General features: G+C 40.3%; 2 protein-coding genes and 1 non-coding gene across 8 annotated transcripts in view; 2 read left to right on the top strand and 1 right to left on the bottom strand.

Moving 5' to 3' along the window:
• The first annotated feature begins 789 nt into the window (after nt 1-789).
• The window catches only part of UBXN8 (UBX domain protein 8), a 94,502-nt gene continuing 75,261 nt past the window's right edge, over nt 790-20,030 (top strand). The window contains exons 1-2 of one of the 4 annotated variants that reach the window (XM_038560177.1): nt 790-917; nt 4,108-4,179. The gene's annotated coding sequence lies outside the window, so the exon portion shown is untranslated. The remainder of the gene's footprint in view (nt 918-4,107; nt 4,180-20,030) is intronic. The other 3 variants (XM_038560176.1, XM_038560178.1, XM_038560175.1) reach the window with 3 other exon arrangements.
• GSR (glutathione-disulfide reductase) overlaps nt 3,323-20,030 on the bottom strand; it is a 49,382-nt gene continuing 32,674 nt past the window's right edge. For 2 of the 3 annotated variants that reach the window (XM_038560174.1, XM_038560173.1), the window contains 7 exons: nt 17,770-17,869; nt 16,213-16,299; nt 14,800-14,958; nt 11,258-11,369; nt 8,361-8,492; nt 6,395-6,528; nt 4,149-4,298 (listed from right to left, as the gene is read on the bottom strand). In XM_038560174.1, the coding sequence (XP_038416102.1) occupies nt 4,149-4,298; nt 6,395-6,528; nt 8,361-8,492; nt 11,258-11,369; nt 14,800-14,958; nt 16,213-16,299; nt 17,770-17,869 (874 nt within the window). Of the gene's footprint in view, nt 4,299-6,394; nt 6,529-8,360; nt 8,493-11,257; nt 11,370-14,799; nt 14,959-16,212; nt 16,300-17,769; nt 17,870-20,030 lie in introns of all 3 variants that reach the window. The other variant, XM_038560172.1, reaches the window with a different exon arrangement.
• Nucleotides 10,568-10,640, top strand: TRNAD-AUC. The gene has a single exon. It is a non-coding gene; the product is annotated as a tRNA-Asp (tRNA).

The raw sequence follows: 20,030 nt of genomic DNA, 5'->3' as shown, positions 1-20,030 counted from the left end.
CGTCGGGCTCCCAGTGCATGGAGCCTGCTTCTCCCTCTGCCTATGTCTCTGCCTCTCTCTCTCTCTCTCTCTCTGTGTGACTATCATGAATAAAAAAAAAAAAAAAAAAAAAAATTAAAAAAAAAAAAAAGATTCAACATGCTAAAATACTGTACCAATGGCAATAAAGAGTATTTCTGAGTCAGGCACAATGAAAACCATCTTCTGTATCCATCTCTAACAGCTCTTCATCTACATCCACGAGGTCAGATTCATAGAATGGGAAAAACCTGTTGAAGACCTGAACACCCAGCCTATAATTTTTCAAAAAAGTAAAGGATAAGAATGTTGGCCTTTTCTACTACTTAGTGTCAAAAATCACACAGTAACACGCGTTTGCCTTCTTGCAGCAAAAGTTGCTACAGGATATACTAGGAACAATACTGTGAAACTCAATACTGAGACTATAAAACTGATTGATGTTAAGTGTAAAATGACCAGGTGAACACATACTGCAGACCCACTATGTGACTACAGTCCTACTATAAGGCAGGGTGTTATGGAAATATAGAATACATAAAACTACTATAGAAATACTATAGAAGTCTTCACAAAGATGGTTTAAGGTAAGCCTTGTAAACTAAGTTGGCAGATGTGTGATTAAAGATGGACAAACTCTACCACACCTTCAACTGAAAGGTGAAGTCCGATTCACTTCCTCATAAATCTGGGCTGGCCTTAGTGATTTGCTTAACCAATAGCATGTGGCACAGGTGATGTTCTAGAACTTCTGAGGCTGGATCATAAGGCTTGCAGCATCTGTATAGGAATCTTGAAAACAATCTCTGAGAGCCCTGAGCTTCCATGTAAATCTACCAACTTTTAAGACTGCTAGGCTGGAAAAATCTACATACAGGCAACTCAGTTCACAGTCCCAGGTAAGGCCAGTCTTCTAGTCAGTCATCCTTGTCTAAGTGCCAGATGAATGAATGATGATTTTAGAATCTCTAGACCAGCCCCTTTGCCATTTGAATACCAACAAATGATCTTTGCCAACAGCAACAGAAGAGTCATCCTTGCAAGCTGAGTCTTGCTCCCATTTCTGACCCACAAAATTGCAATACATTAAAAAAAAAAGTTGCTATAAGGCATTAAGCTTTCAGGAAGTTTGTTATGGAGCAACACATAACCAGAACATCAGATAAATAAGTGGGGAAGAACATTCTACATAAAACCAACATCCACTCTAATGCTCCAATCAAATTGAACTCTATTATTCTCGTATGTACTTTGCCCAGTTCTGCCTCACTGCGCCTTCAACATGTTCTGGTCTTCTCCACAATCCCAAATTCCACACCCTATATAATCTCTTCATCATGCCCTTCAGTTTTCCCAGCAAAATGGCACTTTCTGCCTCTTAATTTGCATACTTCTACCTCTTCCAATAATGCTTAGAGTGGCACTGTCCTGTTTTCTACAATGGTACAAATTAATGCCTGTGGTTCCAATTAATTGTGCCCCCCTTTCACTCCCAACGGTGTCCTATTCTAGGCAATAGATCATATGGTCACCCTGTGATTAGCACACTGTTTTGAATGAGTTATTCGTGTAGAATTTTATCTCTAATTTCTAGACTTGAAAATACAGTTGATCCTTGAACAATGGATTGAGGGGGTTACGGGCATCAATCCCCCATGTAGTAAAACACCTGAATAACTTGACTCCCCATCAATTGAACTAATAGCCTATGGTTGGCCGGAAGCCTTACCAATAACCTAAACAGTTGATTAATACATTATTTTGTATGTTGTATGTATTATATACTGCATTATTACAATAATAAGCTAGAGGGGTGTCTGACTGGCTGAGTCAGTAGAGCAGGAGACCTTGTGACTTTTGATCTTGGGGTCATGAGTTCAAGCCCTATATTGGGTGTAGAGCTCACTAAAAAACAGATAAAACAAAATGTTATTAAGAAAATCAAAAGGAAAATACATTCACAGTACTGTAAAATACCCACATATAAGTAGATCCACACGATTCAAACCTATATTGCTCAAGGGTCAACTGTACCATACCTTTCCCTCAGCAAGTTTCTACTGAGGACCAATAATGTGCCAGAGGTTATACAATGTGCTACCTTGTACAGCTTCACATTGCCCAGTGCTTTGTGTAACCAAGCCTGTGGTGCTAGATCAACTCACAGGTTAGACCCATTTGGGAACTGATAAGAATGAAGGCCACAACTTGGAAAGGGTTTTCTGTATGTTGGTTTGCTACAGACCCAGTAAAAAGCAGTGCAAAGAACATTGAAGATAAAAAATATATGGTGTTATAGTGGATGTAACTAGGAGGGTGTCCCCTATTCTTTACAAAGTCACACCCGAAGTCTGGGCCCTATGCAGAATAAGAAACAAACCAGGTCAGCAGAGCCAAGAACCTTAGTCCACTACCTTTTAGGCTATTGGCAAAGAGACTCGAGGGCGGTGAAGAGGGGATATCAGTCCATGCCCAGGTTTTTGGATCCTATTTTCTTGCTGCAACAGTTACATAATCTAGTTACTAACATAGTAATTTTTTTTTTTTTCTGTTGACATTGGACTTACTCAACAAGTCAGGGCAGCGACCTGGCCATGGCTAACCAGAAAGACATTCAGTAAAAGCTTCATGAAAAAAGTCAGTAGCACTATGTCACTAATGAAAACTATGGAAAAATTTAACTAACTTACCTAGTTGGTACAAGCTAATGGTAATAAAATGCTAAAAACTAAGTGATTTCTAAACTGTTCTTCCTTTTCAATCATTAACTCTGCTGTTTATTTTTTTTTAAGATTTTATTTATTTATTCATGAGAGACACAGAGGCAGAGACTTAGGCAGAGGGAGAAGCAGACTCCTTGTGGGAGCCCAATGTGGGACTTGATCCCAAGACCCCAAAGTCATGACCTGAGCCAAAGGCAGACACTCAACCATTGAGCCACCCAAGTGTCCCTAAATGTTTCTCTTGAATACTTCTGCTCTCAATCTATAAAAATCCACCTCTCATAAGGCCTTAAGCCTACGTAAGGTAGCTCACTATTAGCATGTAATCTCCAACATGAAATAGTCTTAGAAAACGAACAATTAGCTATAAATTCATAATAACAGGTTTTTTTTAAAGATTTTATTTATTTATTCATGAGAGGTACAGAGAGAGAGAGGCAGAGACACAGGCAGAGGGAGAAGCAGGCTCCACGCAGGGAACCCGACGTGGGACTCTATCCTGGATCTCCAGGATCACACCCTGGGCTGAAGGCGGCGCTAAACTGCTGGGCCACCGGGGCTGCCCATAATAACAAATTTTATAAGAAGAAAAGGCTATGATTTTATTTTCAGGTTTCTGGAAATAGTTTTCAGGAAAAAAAATGACAAGAACACATAAAAACTTGAAATCATTCATTGAACTATGAACTCTTAGCAGAGGAAGAGACTTTGAATTCTTCTCCTTCTGAAAGTAGAAACTACTTCCAAAATGTCCCTCACTTATGAGGCACACATCTTTTCCAAGTGTGATGTACTTCACTTCATAAAAGGAATACGATTTTTAATCATTTAAAACAAAAATAAAATAGGGAAGGTGGGTCTCTCATGTTATATGCTTTTAGAAAAAGGTCACATCTTTGAAGCAGCTTTGCAATATGCAGAGCACAGTACTGGCTTCAAAAGTTAACATGACTGTGCACTTGCATCATCTAAATGTGAAGAGCTGTTGTCATCTTCATCTATAAAAATTAGCAAGTAAAATTCTTTCAAGTACTTTAATTACCTGTACTTCATATAGTCTTCTACCTGGGATAAGGCTGAAACAAAAACAAAATAGAACAAAACAAAACAAAAAAACAGCTAGCAAAGAGCTGTTAATAAGGAAAACAAAACAAAACAAAACAAAACAAAACAACCACCTTTAAAATATTGATTACTGTGAGATGCAATCAAATGAAAATCAATCCCGGATGACAAAACAAATTTCTAATTACATACATAAGTTCTATTATGCACTGAAAATTTTCACTATCAGAATATTCTGATTACAATAAAGAGATACATAAAATGGGAACAGTGAGAAAACATGTTATTTGGTTCGTTTTAGGTCTACTGGTCCAGCTGCTGGCCATACAAGTCTCTGGGTTTTCAACGAAGTGTGACCAGTTCTTCGGAAGAGGTAGGGTGAATAGCAACTGTGTTGTCAAAGTCAGCTTTGGTCGCTCCCATTTTTACCGCAACAGCAAAACCCTGCAGCATTTCATCACACCCAATTCCTTGCATATGGATCCCAACCACCTGGGGGTAAAGAGGAAAAATTCTTAAAAGTTTTTATTAGGTAGACTAATATATATATATTTTTTAAATTTTTTATTTATTTATGATAGCCACACACAGAGAGAGAGAGAGGCAGAGACACAGGCAGAGGGAGAAGCAGGCTCCATGCACCGGGATCCCGACGTGGGATTCGATCCCGGGTCTCCAGGATCGCGCCCTGGGCCAAAGGCAGGTGCCAAACCACTGCGCCACTCAGGGATCCCTGACTAATATATTTTTATTCGTCATGCAAGATATGTGATATTTTAAAACCTCTAAAAAACCTGAATCTCTTATCTGGACATGGCATGCCACAGCGTACAAGTTGCTACGCAGTCCTGTGTCCACATATTTCCCGGCCCACCCCACACAACCCTCCCTGCTCAGGCTCACCTCATTCTGGCCCCACTGGCTTTCCTTCTGTCCTGAGTATTCACCATGCTCTCTCCTTTATACAAGTTGTTACCCCTGTCTGGGCAATTCTTCCTCCCCTTTGGAGTTAAAGCTCCTTCATTCTTCAGATGGCCATACTTGCCTTCCCAACCAAGTTAAATTGTTTATCATGTGATTTCTCAGCACCAATATTTCTCCATCATGACTCTATCACAACCACAATGTTCTGTTTATGTGGAGATGGAAAATTAGAGTCCCATCTTCCCTGCAGATTTTACTCTCTAGACAGAGGGGACCTGCCTACATTTGCTTCCCACTCTCGCCATACAACGAAGCAAAAGATGGTGCTCAGTCCATACATACTGGACAACTGCTTGAAGGACCACTTAGAGGCATTTGTTTCATATTGTATTTTCCAGTTGGGCTTCTCAATAATTTCAAAACTATGCTAATGTTCACCTCTAGCAAATACCCTTAGCAAAGTTAGAAAGTATAAAATTTAGCTCAAGAATATTTTGTTTAAAAATAAATCAAGGGACACCTGGGTGGCTAAGTGGTTGAGTGTCTGTCTGCCTTTGGCTCAGGTCGTGATCCTGTGGTCCTGAGATCAAGTCCTGCATCAGGCTCTGTCTATGTCTTTGCCTATCTGTGTCTCTCATGAATAAATAAATAAAATCTTAAAAAAAAAAAAAAAAATCAGGGATCCCTGGGTGGCGCAGTGGTTTAGCGCCTGCCTTTGGCCCAGGGCGCGATCCTGAAGACCCGGGATCGAGTCCCACGTCGGGTTCCCGGTGCATGGAGCCTGCTTCTGCCTATGTCTCTGCTTCTCTCTCTCTCTCTGTGACTATCATATAAATTAAAAAAAAAAAAAAAAAAAAAGTTCCAGGGGCAGCCCAGGTGGCTCAGCAGTTTAGCGCTGCCTTTGGCCCAGGGCCTGATCCTGAAGACCTGGGATTGAGTTCCACGTCAGGCTCCCTGCGTGGAGCCTGCTTCTCCCTCTGCCTATGTCTCTGCCACTCTCTCTCTCTCTGTGTGTCTCACGAATAAATAAATGAAATATTTAAAAATAAATAAATAAATAAAATAAAATTCAAGAATAAGGGTGGCTGGGTGGCTTAGTGGGTTAAGCATCCACCTGCAGCTCAAGTCATGATCCTAGGGCACTGGGATTGAGCAGAGTCATAAAGTCATGCTCCCTGCTAAGCAGGGAGTCTGCTTCTCCCTCTCTTGCCCCTTTGCCCACTTGTGCGCTTACACTTACTCTTTCTCTCCCAAATAAATAAATAAAAATCTTTAAAAAAAATAAATCAAGAATATACTACTGAATGCTACATTTACAGTGGTGGGGGTAGGATGGAGCAGAGGGAGAGAGAGAAGCAGATTCCCTGCTGAGCAGGGAGCCCAACGTAGGACTTAATCCCAGGGCCCTGAGATCATGACCTGAGCCAAAGGCAGACACTTAATTGACCAAGCCACCCAGGTGCCCCTGGAACCTTCTTTCTATATGAATTATTACAAAGAACTCTAGTATATGTAGGCAGATAAAAGTGGGACTGCACTAGTTGAAACAGAGAAGGCTTAATTCCTTAATTGGTCTCTCTACCCCCCACCTCACCAAAATACGCCCCCCCACAATCCCTGCCAAGTCTGAAGATATCCTTTAGCTTCCCGCATTTTTCCCATACCTTTTCCTCCATGGTGGCACAAACCATTTTCATCACACATTTTGTTTTCCTTTTGGTAACTGCATGATACATTGGGGTAAAGGTGGTTGAATAGGTCTTCACATTTTCTTTTCCATATTTATAAATGGCCTCATCTATAATGCACAGGGAAAAAAGTGTCTGTCAAAAACCTAAACAATTCCAGTGAGCTATTGAAGAGATGGCCAGAAATATATAACCTAAGTCAAATCAGGAGGAAATATCAAACAAAACTACAAGGATCCTGGGACATTCTATAACATAAATGCCAATATCATGAAAGATGAAAGAAAAGCTAAGGAATTTTGTCTCTCAATTAAACCAAAGAGGTATGAAAACTAAATACAATGCATCCCCTGGACTGAATCCTGGCCCTGGGGGAAAAAGTGTTAAATGACATTATTTGAGGGGCACTCGGCTGGCTCAGTCAGTGAAGCATATGACTTGATCTGGGGTTTGTGAGTGTGAGCTCTACATTGGGTACAGAGATTACTTTAAAAAAATGGAAAGGAAAGAAAAATGATATTTGAGATAACTGGCAAAATGTGAATAAGATCTAAAGTTTGGATAATTTTGTATCAATTTACTTCTTTTTTAATAACTTTTTTGTAAACTGAAGTATAACTGACATACAATATTATGTTAGCTTCAGGTGTGCAACATACTGATTTGACAATCATAAACATTACAAAATGCTCACCATGATTAAGTGTAGTCACCATCTGTCAGCATACAAAGTTATTATAATATTAATAACTATATTCTCTATGCTGTGTTCTTCATTCCATGACTTATTTATTTTATAAATCGAGGTCTTTACCCTTTTACTTCCCCTTACCTATCTTGTCTATCCCTACATCCAATTTTATATCAATTTAAATGCTATCCATTTGAAAATTGTGGCTTGCTTATGTAAAGGAATGGCCTTGTTCCCCAGAAATAGATACTAGTATGTGTTTGTGTGTGTGTGTGTGTGTGTGTGTGTGTGTATAGAGAAAAACTATGGTATAGCAAAAATGTTATACACAGGAGTCCTTTGTACTATAATAGTCTCCTCTTATCCACCGGGAAAACATTCAGGGATCCCCAGTGGATGCCTGAAACTGTGGATAATACCAAAGCCTATGTATATAAATTTTTCCTATACATATATACCTATGATAAAGTTTAATTTATAAATTAGGCACAGTAGATTAACAATAGATAATAAAAACAAAAACAATGCACAGGGATCCCTGGGTGGCGCAGCGGTTTGGCGCCTGCCTTTGGCCCAGGGCGGGATCCTGGAGACCCGGGATCGAGTCCCACATCGGGCTCCCGGTGCATGGAGCCTGCTTCTCCCTCTGCCTGTGTCTCTGCCTCTCTCTCTCTCTGTGACTATCATAAATAAATAAAAAATTAAAAAAAAAAAACAATGCACAATAAAAGTTACATGAATGTGGTCTCTCTCAAAATACCTTATCATACTTACTTGCCCTTCTTCCTGTGATGACATGAGATGATAAAATGCCTATGTGATGAGATGAAGTGAGGCAGTGATGTAGACACTGTGACCTAGCATTAGGCTACTATTGATCTGAGAGTAAGTCAGGAGGATCATCTTCCAAGACCACTGTTGGCCATGGGTAACAAAACCATGGAAAGTGAAGCCACAGATAAAGGGAACTACTATATTTTTGCAACTTTTCTTTAAACTTGAAATTAGTTCACATAGAAAAAGCTAAAAAAAAAAAAAAAAAAAAAAAAAGGCAGAGACACACAGGGCAGTGTGAGGAAAAGGAATTCTATTCCCCAAGTGTTAGCAGTTAGGGAGAAAACTGGAATTGTGAGAAGAGGCCAACCAGGAAGGAGTGTAGCTTAGGGAGTGAAGATAGATTTAGTCAGTAACTTCCCCCTGCATTTGGGGGAAGACAGAAACTATAAATTACCCATGTTTTTAAATACCTACCTTCTGTGAGTCCCACTGTCCCAATCGGGGGGTGGCTGAAGACGACTGTGGGGATGTTGTCATAGTCTAATTTGGAATCTTCTTTGCATTCAAAAAGTCTATGGGCAAGTTTTCGGCCAGCAGCTATGGCAACTACAAACATAATTTTAAATCAGTGTTTCAGTTTATTACTCAATTTTAAAACTACCAGATGGTTCCACTAACCATTTCCTCATCTGGCTCAGTGTACGACTTCTGACAAAGTTTCATGCTCATGTTCATTATAGTATCTATATCAATATAATGAAGACATAACAATGCCTTAGTTAACAATTCAAAACTACCAGCTTGGGCAGCCCTGGTGGCTCAGCAGTTTAGTGCCGCCTTCAGCCCAGGGCCTGATCCTGGAGGCCCCGGATCGAGTCCCACGTCAGGCTCACTGCATGGAGCCTGCTTCTCCCTCTGCCTGTGTCTCTGCCCCACCCCACCCCACCCTCTCAGGAATAAATAAATATTTTTTTTAAAAAACTACTAGCTTATATAAATTCTGTAAATTCTATCAGGGCAAAAAAAGGGGGGGGGGCGGGATATGTTTACTAGTTCCTGATCATCTAGCAGTTACCTAATTAGAGTATTAGCCTTTTGATACAATATTAATGAAGCAAACTATTTTAGTTTTGAGCAACTTCATTTGTACTTTTATAACCTCTACTTTTTTTTTTCATTTAATTCCATAGAAGGCCCCCAGCCTCAGCCTCTCTGTCAGGTTATATCGTGACTCCTCTTCTCTGGCTGGTTCCGACAGATTAGGGCTCTGGTTGATAAGGATAAAGACCACAATCCTGGATGGTGAATGACACATTCTCCCTTGCTGTCCAAGGGGACTTCTGATGACCATGGTTCTCAGACAATCACGTTATAAACACATAGTCATATTGCTACGGACTTGACAGAGTATTTTTTTTTAAGCAGGCTCCACCCAGTGTGGAGCCCAACAGGGAGCTTTAACTCATGACCCTGAGATCAAGGTCCGAGCTGAGATTAAGAGTTAGATGCTTAATTGATGGAGCCACACAGGTGCTCTCAGAATTTTTTAAGTTTATTTTTTATTTTTTTAAAGATTTTATTTATTTATTCATGAGACTACACAGAGAGGAGAGAGAGAGAGGCAGAGACACAGGCAGAGGGAGAAGCAGGCTCCATGCAGGGAGCATGACATGGGACTCGATTCTGCGACTCCAGGATCATGCCCTGGGCTGAAGGCGGCGCTAAACCGCTGAGCCACCCGGGCTGCCCAAGTTGTTTTTTTTGTTTTTTTTTTTGAGATTTTTATTTATTTATTCATGAGAGACACAGAGAGTGTGAGAGGCAGAGACACAGGCAGAGGGAGAAGCAGGCTCCACACAGGGAGCCTGATGCAGAACTCGATCCCGGGTCTCCAGGATCACACCCTGGGCTGAAGGCAGCGCTAAACCGCTGAGCCACCCGGGCTCCCCAAGTTTATTTTTTAAAATTATTTTTACTTCTCATTTTTTTTAAAGTTTATTCTCCTTAGCCTGTTTACATCTTGTACGCAGAAAAAAATGCCTACATTCAGTAAAAGCACCAGTTCTTAATTTTGTTGATTTCAGGGCAGCCCTGGTGGCTCAGTGGTTTAGCATTGCCTTTGGCCCAGGGTGTGATCCTGGAGACCAGAAATCGAGTCCCACATCAGGCTCCCTGCTTGGAGCCTGCTTCTCCCTCTGCCTGTGTCTCTGCCTCTCTCTCTCTCTCTCTGTGTCTCTCATGAATAAATAAATAAAATCTTTAAAAAAAAATTTTGTTGACTTCAAAATGACAGTTTTTTCCCAAAATAAGGTATCAAAAGGATACATAAGAAATTTTTTTTCACTTTGATAACATTTTTGACTCTTAGATTATGTTATCAAGTTTTTGAAATGTTGCTTGTTATTTTGCTACTGTTAAAAGAACTTCCTGAAGGAACTAAAAGGCTTTGGGTGTGGGACTGGGGGGAGTTTCCATTCTGAGGAAAGACCCACGGCCATTTTAGAAAGGCTGGTGACATATGTACCACAGGGGTACAGAGTGAAAGCAGAAGGAGTGATAACAGTAATAAAAGTGGGACAAAGGGCTTGAAATGGTGCCAGTTAACTCAGAAAGTAGGTTGAGGTATAGGATTAGGGGAGATAGGTCAATCTCAGTCGTTATCAAGACTAAATAATCAGGGCACCTGGCTGGCTCATTTGGTAGAGTGTGTGACTATCAATCTCAGGATCATGAGTTCAAGCCTCATGTTGGGCATGGAGCCTACTTAAAAAAACAAATTAAAAAATATGTATATACAAATAAAAATTAAAATCTTCCAAAAAATAGACTAAATAATCATATAAGAATGCCACTCTAAATTACTTCTTTCTGGGACACCTGGGTGGCTCAGTGATTGAGCGCCCGCCTTTGGCCCAGGGTGTGATCCTGGAGACCCGGAATCAAGTCCCACATCAGGCTCCCTGCATGGAGCCTGCTTCTGTCTCTGCCTGGGTCTCTGCCTCTCTGTGTCTCTCATGAATAAATAAATAAAAATATTTTAAAAAATAAATAAAATAAATTACTTCTTTCCAAAGCCACTTCCTTCCACTGTCACCATATGTAACTCAGATTCTTACAGCAATCTTCAGAAGATGATCATATCATCTCTCTAACAATCTCAGTCTTCACTAAAGCATTTTAAAAGCCTTCTAAGGAAAAATTAATATTATTCAGAAAACATCAGGTACCAAGCTATTTCAATACATTGTTATTCTGACAACAGTAAGTCACTCATCCTTTCCACTCTGCTTAAGCTGATCTGACTGTGAAAAAAGCTGAATGGTTTTATATGACACACACAGCCTCTCTTACCCAAGAAAAAGACACAGTACCTGGAGTGAGAAGAGCTTTTCCACACACGTCCCCAACTGCATAGATGCCTTTCACGCTGGTATTCTGGAATTCATCTACTATGATATGACCTTTGTCATCAGTTTGAATTCCCTAAAAAAGTGAAAGGCTGTTATGTCAGTATTTGATATATCTAGGAAAAATGACAGATCAAATCCCTGGATCTTCATTTCAAGAACCTCTTCAGCCTGAATCTTTAAAAACCACAACACTCAAGCAAAAGATAAAAAACATCTTAACAAGTTGACAAGTTCATGTCTTTTGCTTAGTTTAAAAGGTATTTTATCCAATTTTGAGATATTTAACAGGTCTTGCCTTTGCTATACAAATCAACTCACCAGGGAAACATGAAAAGGAAACACTCAACTATCAGATGTGCTATTTTCTATCACTGTGGAGTCCACCAAAGATAGTGCTTTCAAACTTTTTCCACTGAAAGGGACGCCTGGGTGATTCAGTCATTTAAGCGTCTGACTCTTGGTTTCGCCTCAGGTCAAGATCTGCCTATTTAGGGATCAAGCTCTGGGTCAGACTCTACACTCAGCATGGAGTCGGCTTTGGATTCTCTCTTCCCTTCCTCTCTCTCTCTCTCAAATAAATAAATAAAACATTTTTTTAAAAACCCACAAAAACATTTAAAAAAAAAAAAACTTTTTCCACTGAAGTACTCCTCTGGCAGCTAACTCACATGCTAACTCATAACTTAGCGGGGACAACCTGAAGCAATCATTAAAAGCAGGTTTCTTTGAGGCTTACCATTTTAATTTAAAAAATCCAAGGAAATATGGTATTCTCTCTAAAACATACTGATGTTTTCTTTACCAAAATTTTTTCCTGAGGCCAGTGTTTGCTCCAAAAAGATGTGCCATGATTACATTGTGGCTTTGCAGATTCCATGTGTATAAACTCCCATGTGAGAAGACAGAGAGTAGAAATAGGTAGCATAGTGGTTAAGAGTACAGCCTTTGGAAGGAGAGAGACCTAGGTTCAAAACCCAGCTCTGCCACTTACTAGCTATGCCTATACTAGCTAGTATAGGCTTGTATAACTGCCGATTTATCAACAAATACTTAAGCTTCTAGTACAAATGAGGCATTAACCTACTCACTCTAAATAGTGATAAATAATACAGATATCCTGCCTAGTCAATAGAATTACAGTCTGGTGGGCTGTTTATTATCTATGTGCTTTCTTCATCCTTAGACCTCAAAGAGTTGTTGACAGGATTAAAGTAGGTTAGTAATATGTTGACAAGACCTACACATGGTAATAATTCCATTTGCATCATACAAAATATATATTGTATGAGTCCCGCATCGAGCTCCCTGTGGAGCCTGCTTCTCCGCTGCCTGTGCCTCTCTCCCTCTCTCTCTGTGGATCGATTTTATTTATTTATTCACGAGAGACACACACAGAGAGAGAAGCAGAGACACAGGCAGAGGGAGAAGCAGGCTCCATGCAGGAGCCTGATGTGGGATTTGATCCCGGGACTCCAGGATCACACCCTGGGCTGAAGGCAGGCTCCAACCGCTGAGCCACCCGGGGATCCCTACAAATATATTTTAACATTGAATAAGACTTAAAACTTTTATCTCAGTTTTAAAAGATTCAGCAAACATAGTTGAAAATTAGACCTGGGGCACCTGGGTGGCTCAGCAGTTAAGCATCTGCCTTTGGCTCAAGTCATGATCCTGGGGTCCTGGGATCGAGTTCTGCATTGGGCTCCCTAAGAGGAGCCTGCTTCTTCCTCTATGTCTCTGCTTGCTTCTCTGTGTCACTCATAAATAAATAAAATCTTAAAAAAAGAAAAAAAACTAGACCTACCAAAGCCTATATCTGTACAATGACAAAGTTATCTCTTGAAAGGTGAAAATCTGGATGACTAGTTTTTTTAATAGGAAAATAGATAACAAGTTTTATTAAATTTCACCAAATATGAAGATTAAAAACAAGAAAAACATCTCCCTGGATATTTTACTTTTTTAAAATGCTGAAAAATACCTTTAATGAAATGAAAAATAATCCACACAATAATATTACTTAGAACAAATCAAAATGTGACACACTGCTCAAGAGGTTCCATCAAATATGTAAACCTCAAACATAAAATAATTCTATTATCACTTGTAGAGTAGTATAGTGTATCAGGAAAATCATTATTAACAACAGTAGATGGTTAACGTGGAATGAGTTCATATTATAAGCCAGCATCTAAACTAATTACTTTGCATGTACTTTCTCATCATCTACTGTAGCCTATAAGCCAGTGAGACAAGTACTATTTTTATTCCTGTACTTAAATGAAGCAATTGAAACTTAACAGTAATTAAGCTGATTGCTTAAGGCCATGCGACTGGTAAGTAACAGAACTAAGATTCAAAATTGGATCAAACTCTGGGATCTGGACCCCAAGCTACTACAGTAGAATTTTTTTCAAAATTCAAAAGAACAGGGCAGCCCGGTGGCTCAGCGGTTTAGCGCCGCCTTCAGCCCGGAGCCAGATCCTGGAGACCCAGGATCAAGTCCCGCGTCGGGCTCCCTGTATGGAGCCTGCTTCTCCCTCTGCCTGTGCCTGTGCCTCTCTCCCTCTCTCTCTGTGGATCTATCATGATTAAATAAATAAAATCTTTTAAAAATTTTTTTTCAAAAGAACAGGGGCACCTGGGTGGCTCAGTCAGTTAAGGATCTGCTTATGGCTCAGGTGAGGATCCCCAGGGTCCTGGGATCAAGCCCCACATCAGGCTCTCTGCTCACAAGAAGCCTGCTTCTCCCTCTCCTCCCTGCCCATTCTCTCTCTCTCTCAAATAAATACATTTTAAAAAATTTTAAAAGAACTAAGAATGTTAATCGTAACACTGGTAGATCAGCTTCACATTCATTTCTATCCCCAAGTGCTCCAAATGTCCAGGATGATTGACACACCTCCAGCAATCGAGATTAAAGCTGCAGATGATAAGGAATAATTACAGGACTTTAAAAAGACAAGTATCCTTGTAAAAAGGAAACCTGTAAGGAAGAGGCTAGTCAGGGCACTGCTGGACAATCTAGATTTGAGGTGCAAAGACTTGATTTAGAGTGACCACACTAAACAGGGAAAATCGTTTTGTTTTGTTTTGTTTTTAATTTCAAAGAAATAATGGGATTTGATGACAAACTAGATGCATGAAATAAAAAGAAAAAAATCTAACAGAACTCACCAAAGTTTAGGGGGCTAAGGGGTGGGGAACACAGGAATGCTAACAGATTCAAGAATGTTTTGGTTAGGGATCCCTGGGTGGCGCAGCGGTTTAGCGCCTGCCTTTGGCCCACGGCGTGATCCTGGAGACCCGGGATCCAATCCCACGTCGGGCTCCGGGTGCATGGAGCCTGCTTTTCCCTCTGCCTGTGTCTCTGCCTCTCTCTCTCTTTCTCTCTCTCTCTCTCTGTGTGTGTGTGACTATCATAAATAAATAAACATTAAAAAAAAAAAAAAAGATTTATTAAAAAAAAAAAAGAATGTTTTGGTTAGATCAAGTCAGCTTACCACTTTGTCTAAATTCAGGCCACTGGAGTTTGGGTCCCGCCCAATGGCCCATAGCAGGCAGTCAACATCTGGAATTGTGGTCAAGGTGGGTTTCCTACCAGGAGCTGAAGTAATCATGCACAGTTCCAAGCCTGAGGATGTCTTTTTAACTTCCTTGACCTATTGGCAAATAAAATGTGTTAATTTGGGGAGAGGGAGAGAAGGTGGAGAACAAAGAAGAAATCAGAATTCTTAACATTTAAAAAACCTTCACCAAATCCTATATGTGGAGATCCTTCATGCTGACATATTCACTTTTACCCAAAGGACACTAACACTACAACTCCTAAGAGCTGAGACCATTTCCTAGGTTGCCCTAAATCATCCACCTGATGGCCAGAAATGTCTGCTTGTGTCAACTTACACCTTACTGCTTCAGCCTAAAAGCAAGTTTTTTAAACTGTGCTTCTTAAAAACCACGATAAAATTTAAGTTACAAATATAAGCACAGTGATAGGTGACTGGAGTATAGGAAGGAAATGGGCTGTAGGAACATCGCTAGAAAACTTGCTCATACCTCACAATTGATACTTCTCCTGGATGTTCTAAATCAGAACAGGGAGGGGATGAGAATTGGGTCAGAAGAGTTGGGTGCACACAGCTTGGTGAAGATCCCAAGGGGTTCTGACCCCAATACTAGGTTAGCACTTTTACATTCACAAAGCAACTTCACATTTGTTATTTTACTTGATAAGGCCATTGCTGAGGGTGCAGTTATTACAAGCCTATTATTACTCCAAGACAATTCTGAAATTTAGTGATTCCCTAGTACTCTGTAATTCAGCTCCAGTGGCCTGTAATTCTGTCCATTTGCAGACTCAAAAGGGTATACTTTATTTATTTATTTTTTTAAATTTTTATTTATTTATGATAGTAATACACACAGAGAGAGAGAGAGAGAGAGAGAGGCAGAGATACAGGCAGAGGGAGAAGCAGGCTCCATGCACCGGGAGCCCGACGTGGGATTCGATCCCGGGTCTCCAGGATCGTGCCCTGGGCCAAAGGCAGGCGCCAAACCGCTGCGCCACCCAGGGATCCCAAAAGGGTATACTTTAAAAATAGATTTCAAAATATTATTTCCTGAAAAATAAGCATGTTCAATAAGGCACTTGAGCACAAAACATGAGTTTTATTTCTAACTAAATTCAACTACCAGATTTCTATTCTTTTATACCTTGTTTTTACTAATATATCGAGAAATATAGCTTCTTAGGATAAAGAAAAGAACTGGTAATACTCTAGAAAGCCACACAATGACTGGGGTAGACACGGTGTTTGTTTATGAAACACCCAGGTAGAAACCAAAAGCAGAAAGTGTGGTTCAAGACACTCAGATGATGAAGGGTAGTAAGCATGCCCCGGACTCGGCCATACCTGTGAGTACTTCAGGACCTCTATGCCAGAATTCTCCAGCTCTTCAGTGCAGTTTGAACTGATAATTGAGTCAAAATTTCTAAGTACCTGTATATAAACAGAGACACCTGAGAGATGAGTGATGGAAAAGTAATAAAACTTGATTGAAGATAGGTTATAAACTTGGGGGCCAAATATTAGCATCCTCCCTCCTCTCTCTTCCTTCATTCATGGCTATATTGTAAGTGGAGTTTTAATCTATTTTCCTACATCACCACCAATGTATTAGGTCTGATTTCAGCAACTCCAGTTTTAGAGTTAAATAGACAGGCAACCTTCAGGCTTCTACTCTCTTCACCATGTCCCTCTCCTCCCAAGCTTGCGTCTTTTTTCTATGATTATGTTTTGGGACCAGAAATTCTCCTTCCCCTTTCAGTATTGCAGGGCAGCTTCCACTCTGATATGATTTAAGGGAAGATCTCGTTGGGAAAAATCTCCTTATCTAAGCAAAGAAGTCAAGAACATGGCCTTGGAGAAGTTTTTGGAATAATCCACATGCAACAAACCTCAGGCAGGGTAAAAGATGGGAGGTCATGAGTTATTCTCCAGAACTTTTCTTCTTACAAACCTGAAACTCTATACTCATTAAACCCCTCATTTCCTTCTGCCCTCAATTCCTGGCAACCACCATTCTACTTTCTGTTTTTATGAGTTTGACTATTCTAGATACCTCAGATTAAATGGAATCACAATATTTGTCTTTTTGTGGTTGGTTTATTTCATTTGGCATAATGTCCTCAAAGTTCATCCATGTTGTAGCAGGTGTCAAAATGTCCTTCCATCATACAAATATACACATTTTGTTTATTCATTCATCTGTCAATGGACACTTGGGTTGCTTCTACCTCTGGGCTATTGTGAATCATGCTGCCATGAACATAGGTATGCAAATATCTTTGATACATTTTTCTTTTTATATTTTAAAGGATTTATTTATTTAATTCATGAGAGACACACAGAGAGGGAGAGGCAGAGACATAGGTAGAGAGAGAAGCAGGTTCCCCACAAGGAGCCAGATGTGAGACTCAATCCCAGATCCCAGAATCACACCCTGAACCACAGGCAGATGTGTAACCACTGAACCACCCTGATATGTTTTTCTTTTAATGCAAATAATATAGTAAATTTTTTGACTGAGTGTTTTTAATCCAACACTACCTTCTGAGCATGTGAAATTGATTTCTAGAATAAGAAATTAACCTGACAGTCCATTCAATTAAACTAATATTTATATTTAAGCCTGCCTGTTTCCTTTTAAGGCACCTGATACTATCCACTGCTTCACGATGAAAATACCAGCCAGTTTGATCAAATCAAAATCATTATCAACTGACAGCTGGTGAGGAACATATGGCCCAATCAAATAGCTTATACGTAGTTCCATGCAGCACACACCAGCTGATGCCCACGTACTCTACACCCTAGAATTTAATGACAACATGAGAGTATTCTCAGGGTAGATTTTTTTTAAAAGATTAGTGTCAAGCAAAGGGAATTTTGGAAAAAGACAGAATTTACCTTATCATGCCGTATCATTAGTGATGTCTTTGAACCCAGAGCGGAAAGAATCCCAGCTATCTCTACAGCAATGTAACCTGCACCAACGATGACACTGCGGCTAAAATGAGAGAGAGGGTTAATATTTTTAAATAAGCTTATTTTGAAGTAATTTTGAAAAGATAGTATAGTAGTGTCCTGTATACACTCTGCCCAGCTTCTCTGCAAGTTAACATCTTGCATAACCATGATACACTTGTCAAAACTAAGAAACTATTTGCTATTGACCAAACTCCAGGCTTTATCCAGACTTCACCGGTTTTTCATTTCCTTTTTCTGCTCTAGGATGCAATCCTGGATACCACATTGCAATTTTTTTTAATATTTTATTTATTTATTTATTCATGAGAGACACAGAGAGAGAGAGGCACAGACACAGGCAGTGGGAGAAGCAGGCTCCATGCAGGGAGCCGGATGCAGGACTCGATCCTGGGTCTCCAGGATCACATCCTGGGCTGAAGGTGGCGCTAAACCGCTGAGCCACCCAGGCTGCCCCCACATTGCAATTTTATGCAGAAAATACCTCTTTGTGAAAGGGAAATATATTTTTAGTTGTTAAAAGTTCTTCAGGGCAGCCCCGGTGGCTCAGCGGTATAGCGCCGCCTTCAGCCCAGGACATGATCCTGGAGTCTGGGGATCAAGTCCCGCTTCGGGCTCCCTGCAGGGAGCCTGCTTCTCCCTCTGCCTGTGTCTCTGCCTGTGTGTGTGTGTGTGTATGTGTCTCTCAGGAATAAATAAAATCTTAAAAATAAATAAATAAATAAATAAAATAAAAGTTCTTCAGCTTCAGGGTACCTGAGTGGTACAGCTTGTTGAGCCTCTGACTCTTGGTTTCAGCTCAGGTCATGATCTCAGGGTGGTGACCTTGGGGTCGTGAGATCGAGCCCCATGTCAGGCTCCATACTCAGTGTGGAGTCTGCTAAAAAAGATTTTTTTCTCACTCTTCTTTTGCTCCTCTCCCCTACACTCCACTCTCTCTCTCATATGAATATATAAACCTTTAAGAAAAAAAGTTCTTTAGTCTCATTTCTTCAGAGAAGAAACAACAACAACAAAAAAACCCTTTGAAACTAGAGATGATTCCTTATGAGTAACATTTGCACCTAAAACTAAAACTGGCAACACTTACCCTGATTCTTCCCTGCTCAGAACTTCTTCTTCTTCTTTTTTTAAGATTTTATTATTTCACAGAGAAAGAGCGAAGAGAGTGACAGAGAGCAAGCAAGTGAGTGCTGGCAGGGGGAGTGGTAAAGGGAGAAACAGGCTCCCCTAGAGCAAGGAGCCCGATATGGGACTCGATCTCAGGACCTTGGGATCATGACCTGAGCCAATGGCAGACACTTAACTGACTGAGCCACCCAGGTGCCCTAGAAATTCTTGATCACTATTCAATTCTACCCATCTTTGCAATAGGTTAAAGGCCAACTAAGCAAGCCCTTTAAGTTATATGATAGATCTGAAAAAGTAGACTCCCTGTATAAATTTCGGTCTAAGAAGGCATCTTAAACACTAGATAAATGCTAATGAAAGTCTGAATCATTGGTGAAGTCAATCCTGGCCCTAGAGCAATGAGGATTACTTCTATGCTGCAGCCTGAGTCATAAATGCCCCTTAGCCAGAGCCGCCCTGTTTGGGGCTGGAGTTCTCTAATGCTTCAAACAGAGTGCTCTATCATCATGACAATGCTTGGATGAGAAGTAACCAATCTGGAAAGAAAAAGAAAAACTTTCTTTACTATGTTCCAAAGGTAAGACATCCATGTGTTGAGTCTGTGCCATCAGAGGGGTCTGGTCTAGATAGAGGACAAAGTGTGAACCCAAATAGCTACAAGTCAGCTTATTTTACAACCCAGGATTTGAAGAGAAATGGCTACACAGTCTAAATAAACTATGAAATAGCTCTTCCATCTCTACCTAACTCTTTCCTATTATATTTGACCTCTTCTCCTTTCTCATGATCAGGAGATCGAGCCCTGTGTCAAGGCTCCCCATTCAGTGAGAAGTCTGCTTCAATCTTTCTCCCTCCTCCTCCACCCCTCCCCGCTCTTGCACACTCCCACCCTCTCTCTCTAAAATAAATAAAATCTTAAAAGAAGAAAAATATTGTCCATTCATTTCCTATTTCCCAGAGTCTTTTGGTCCTAAGATGCATAAATTCACTTATTAAGCTTGTGTTGCTAGCATTTTAAATATTTTAAAATAAATGACTCTATTTTTAAATCA

Source organism: Canis lupus, chromosome 16, assembly GCF_011100685.1.
Source record: "Canis lupus familiaris isolate Mischka breed German Shepherd chromosome 16, alternate assembly UU_Cfam_GSD_1.0, whole genome shotgun sequence".
Lineage (NCBI taxonomy): Eukaryota > Metazoa > Chordata > Mammalia > Carnivora > Canidae > Canis > Canis lupus.
Note: the sequence above shows the minus strand (reverse complement) of the source record. Positions and strands in the feature narration are given on the sequence as shown.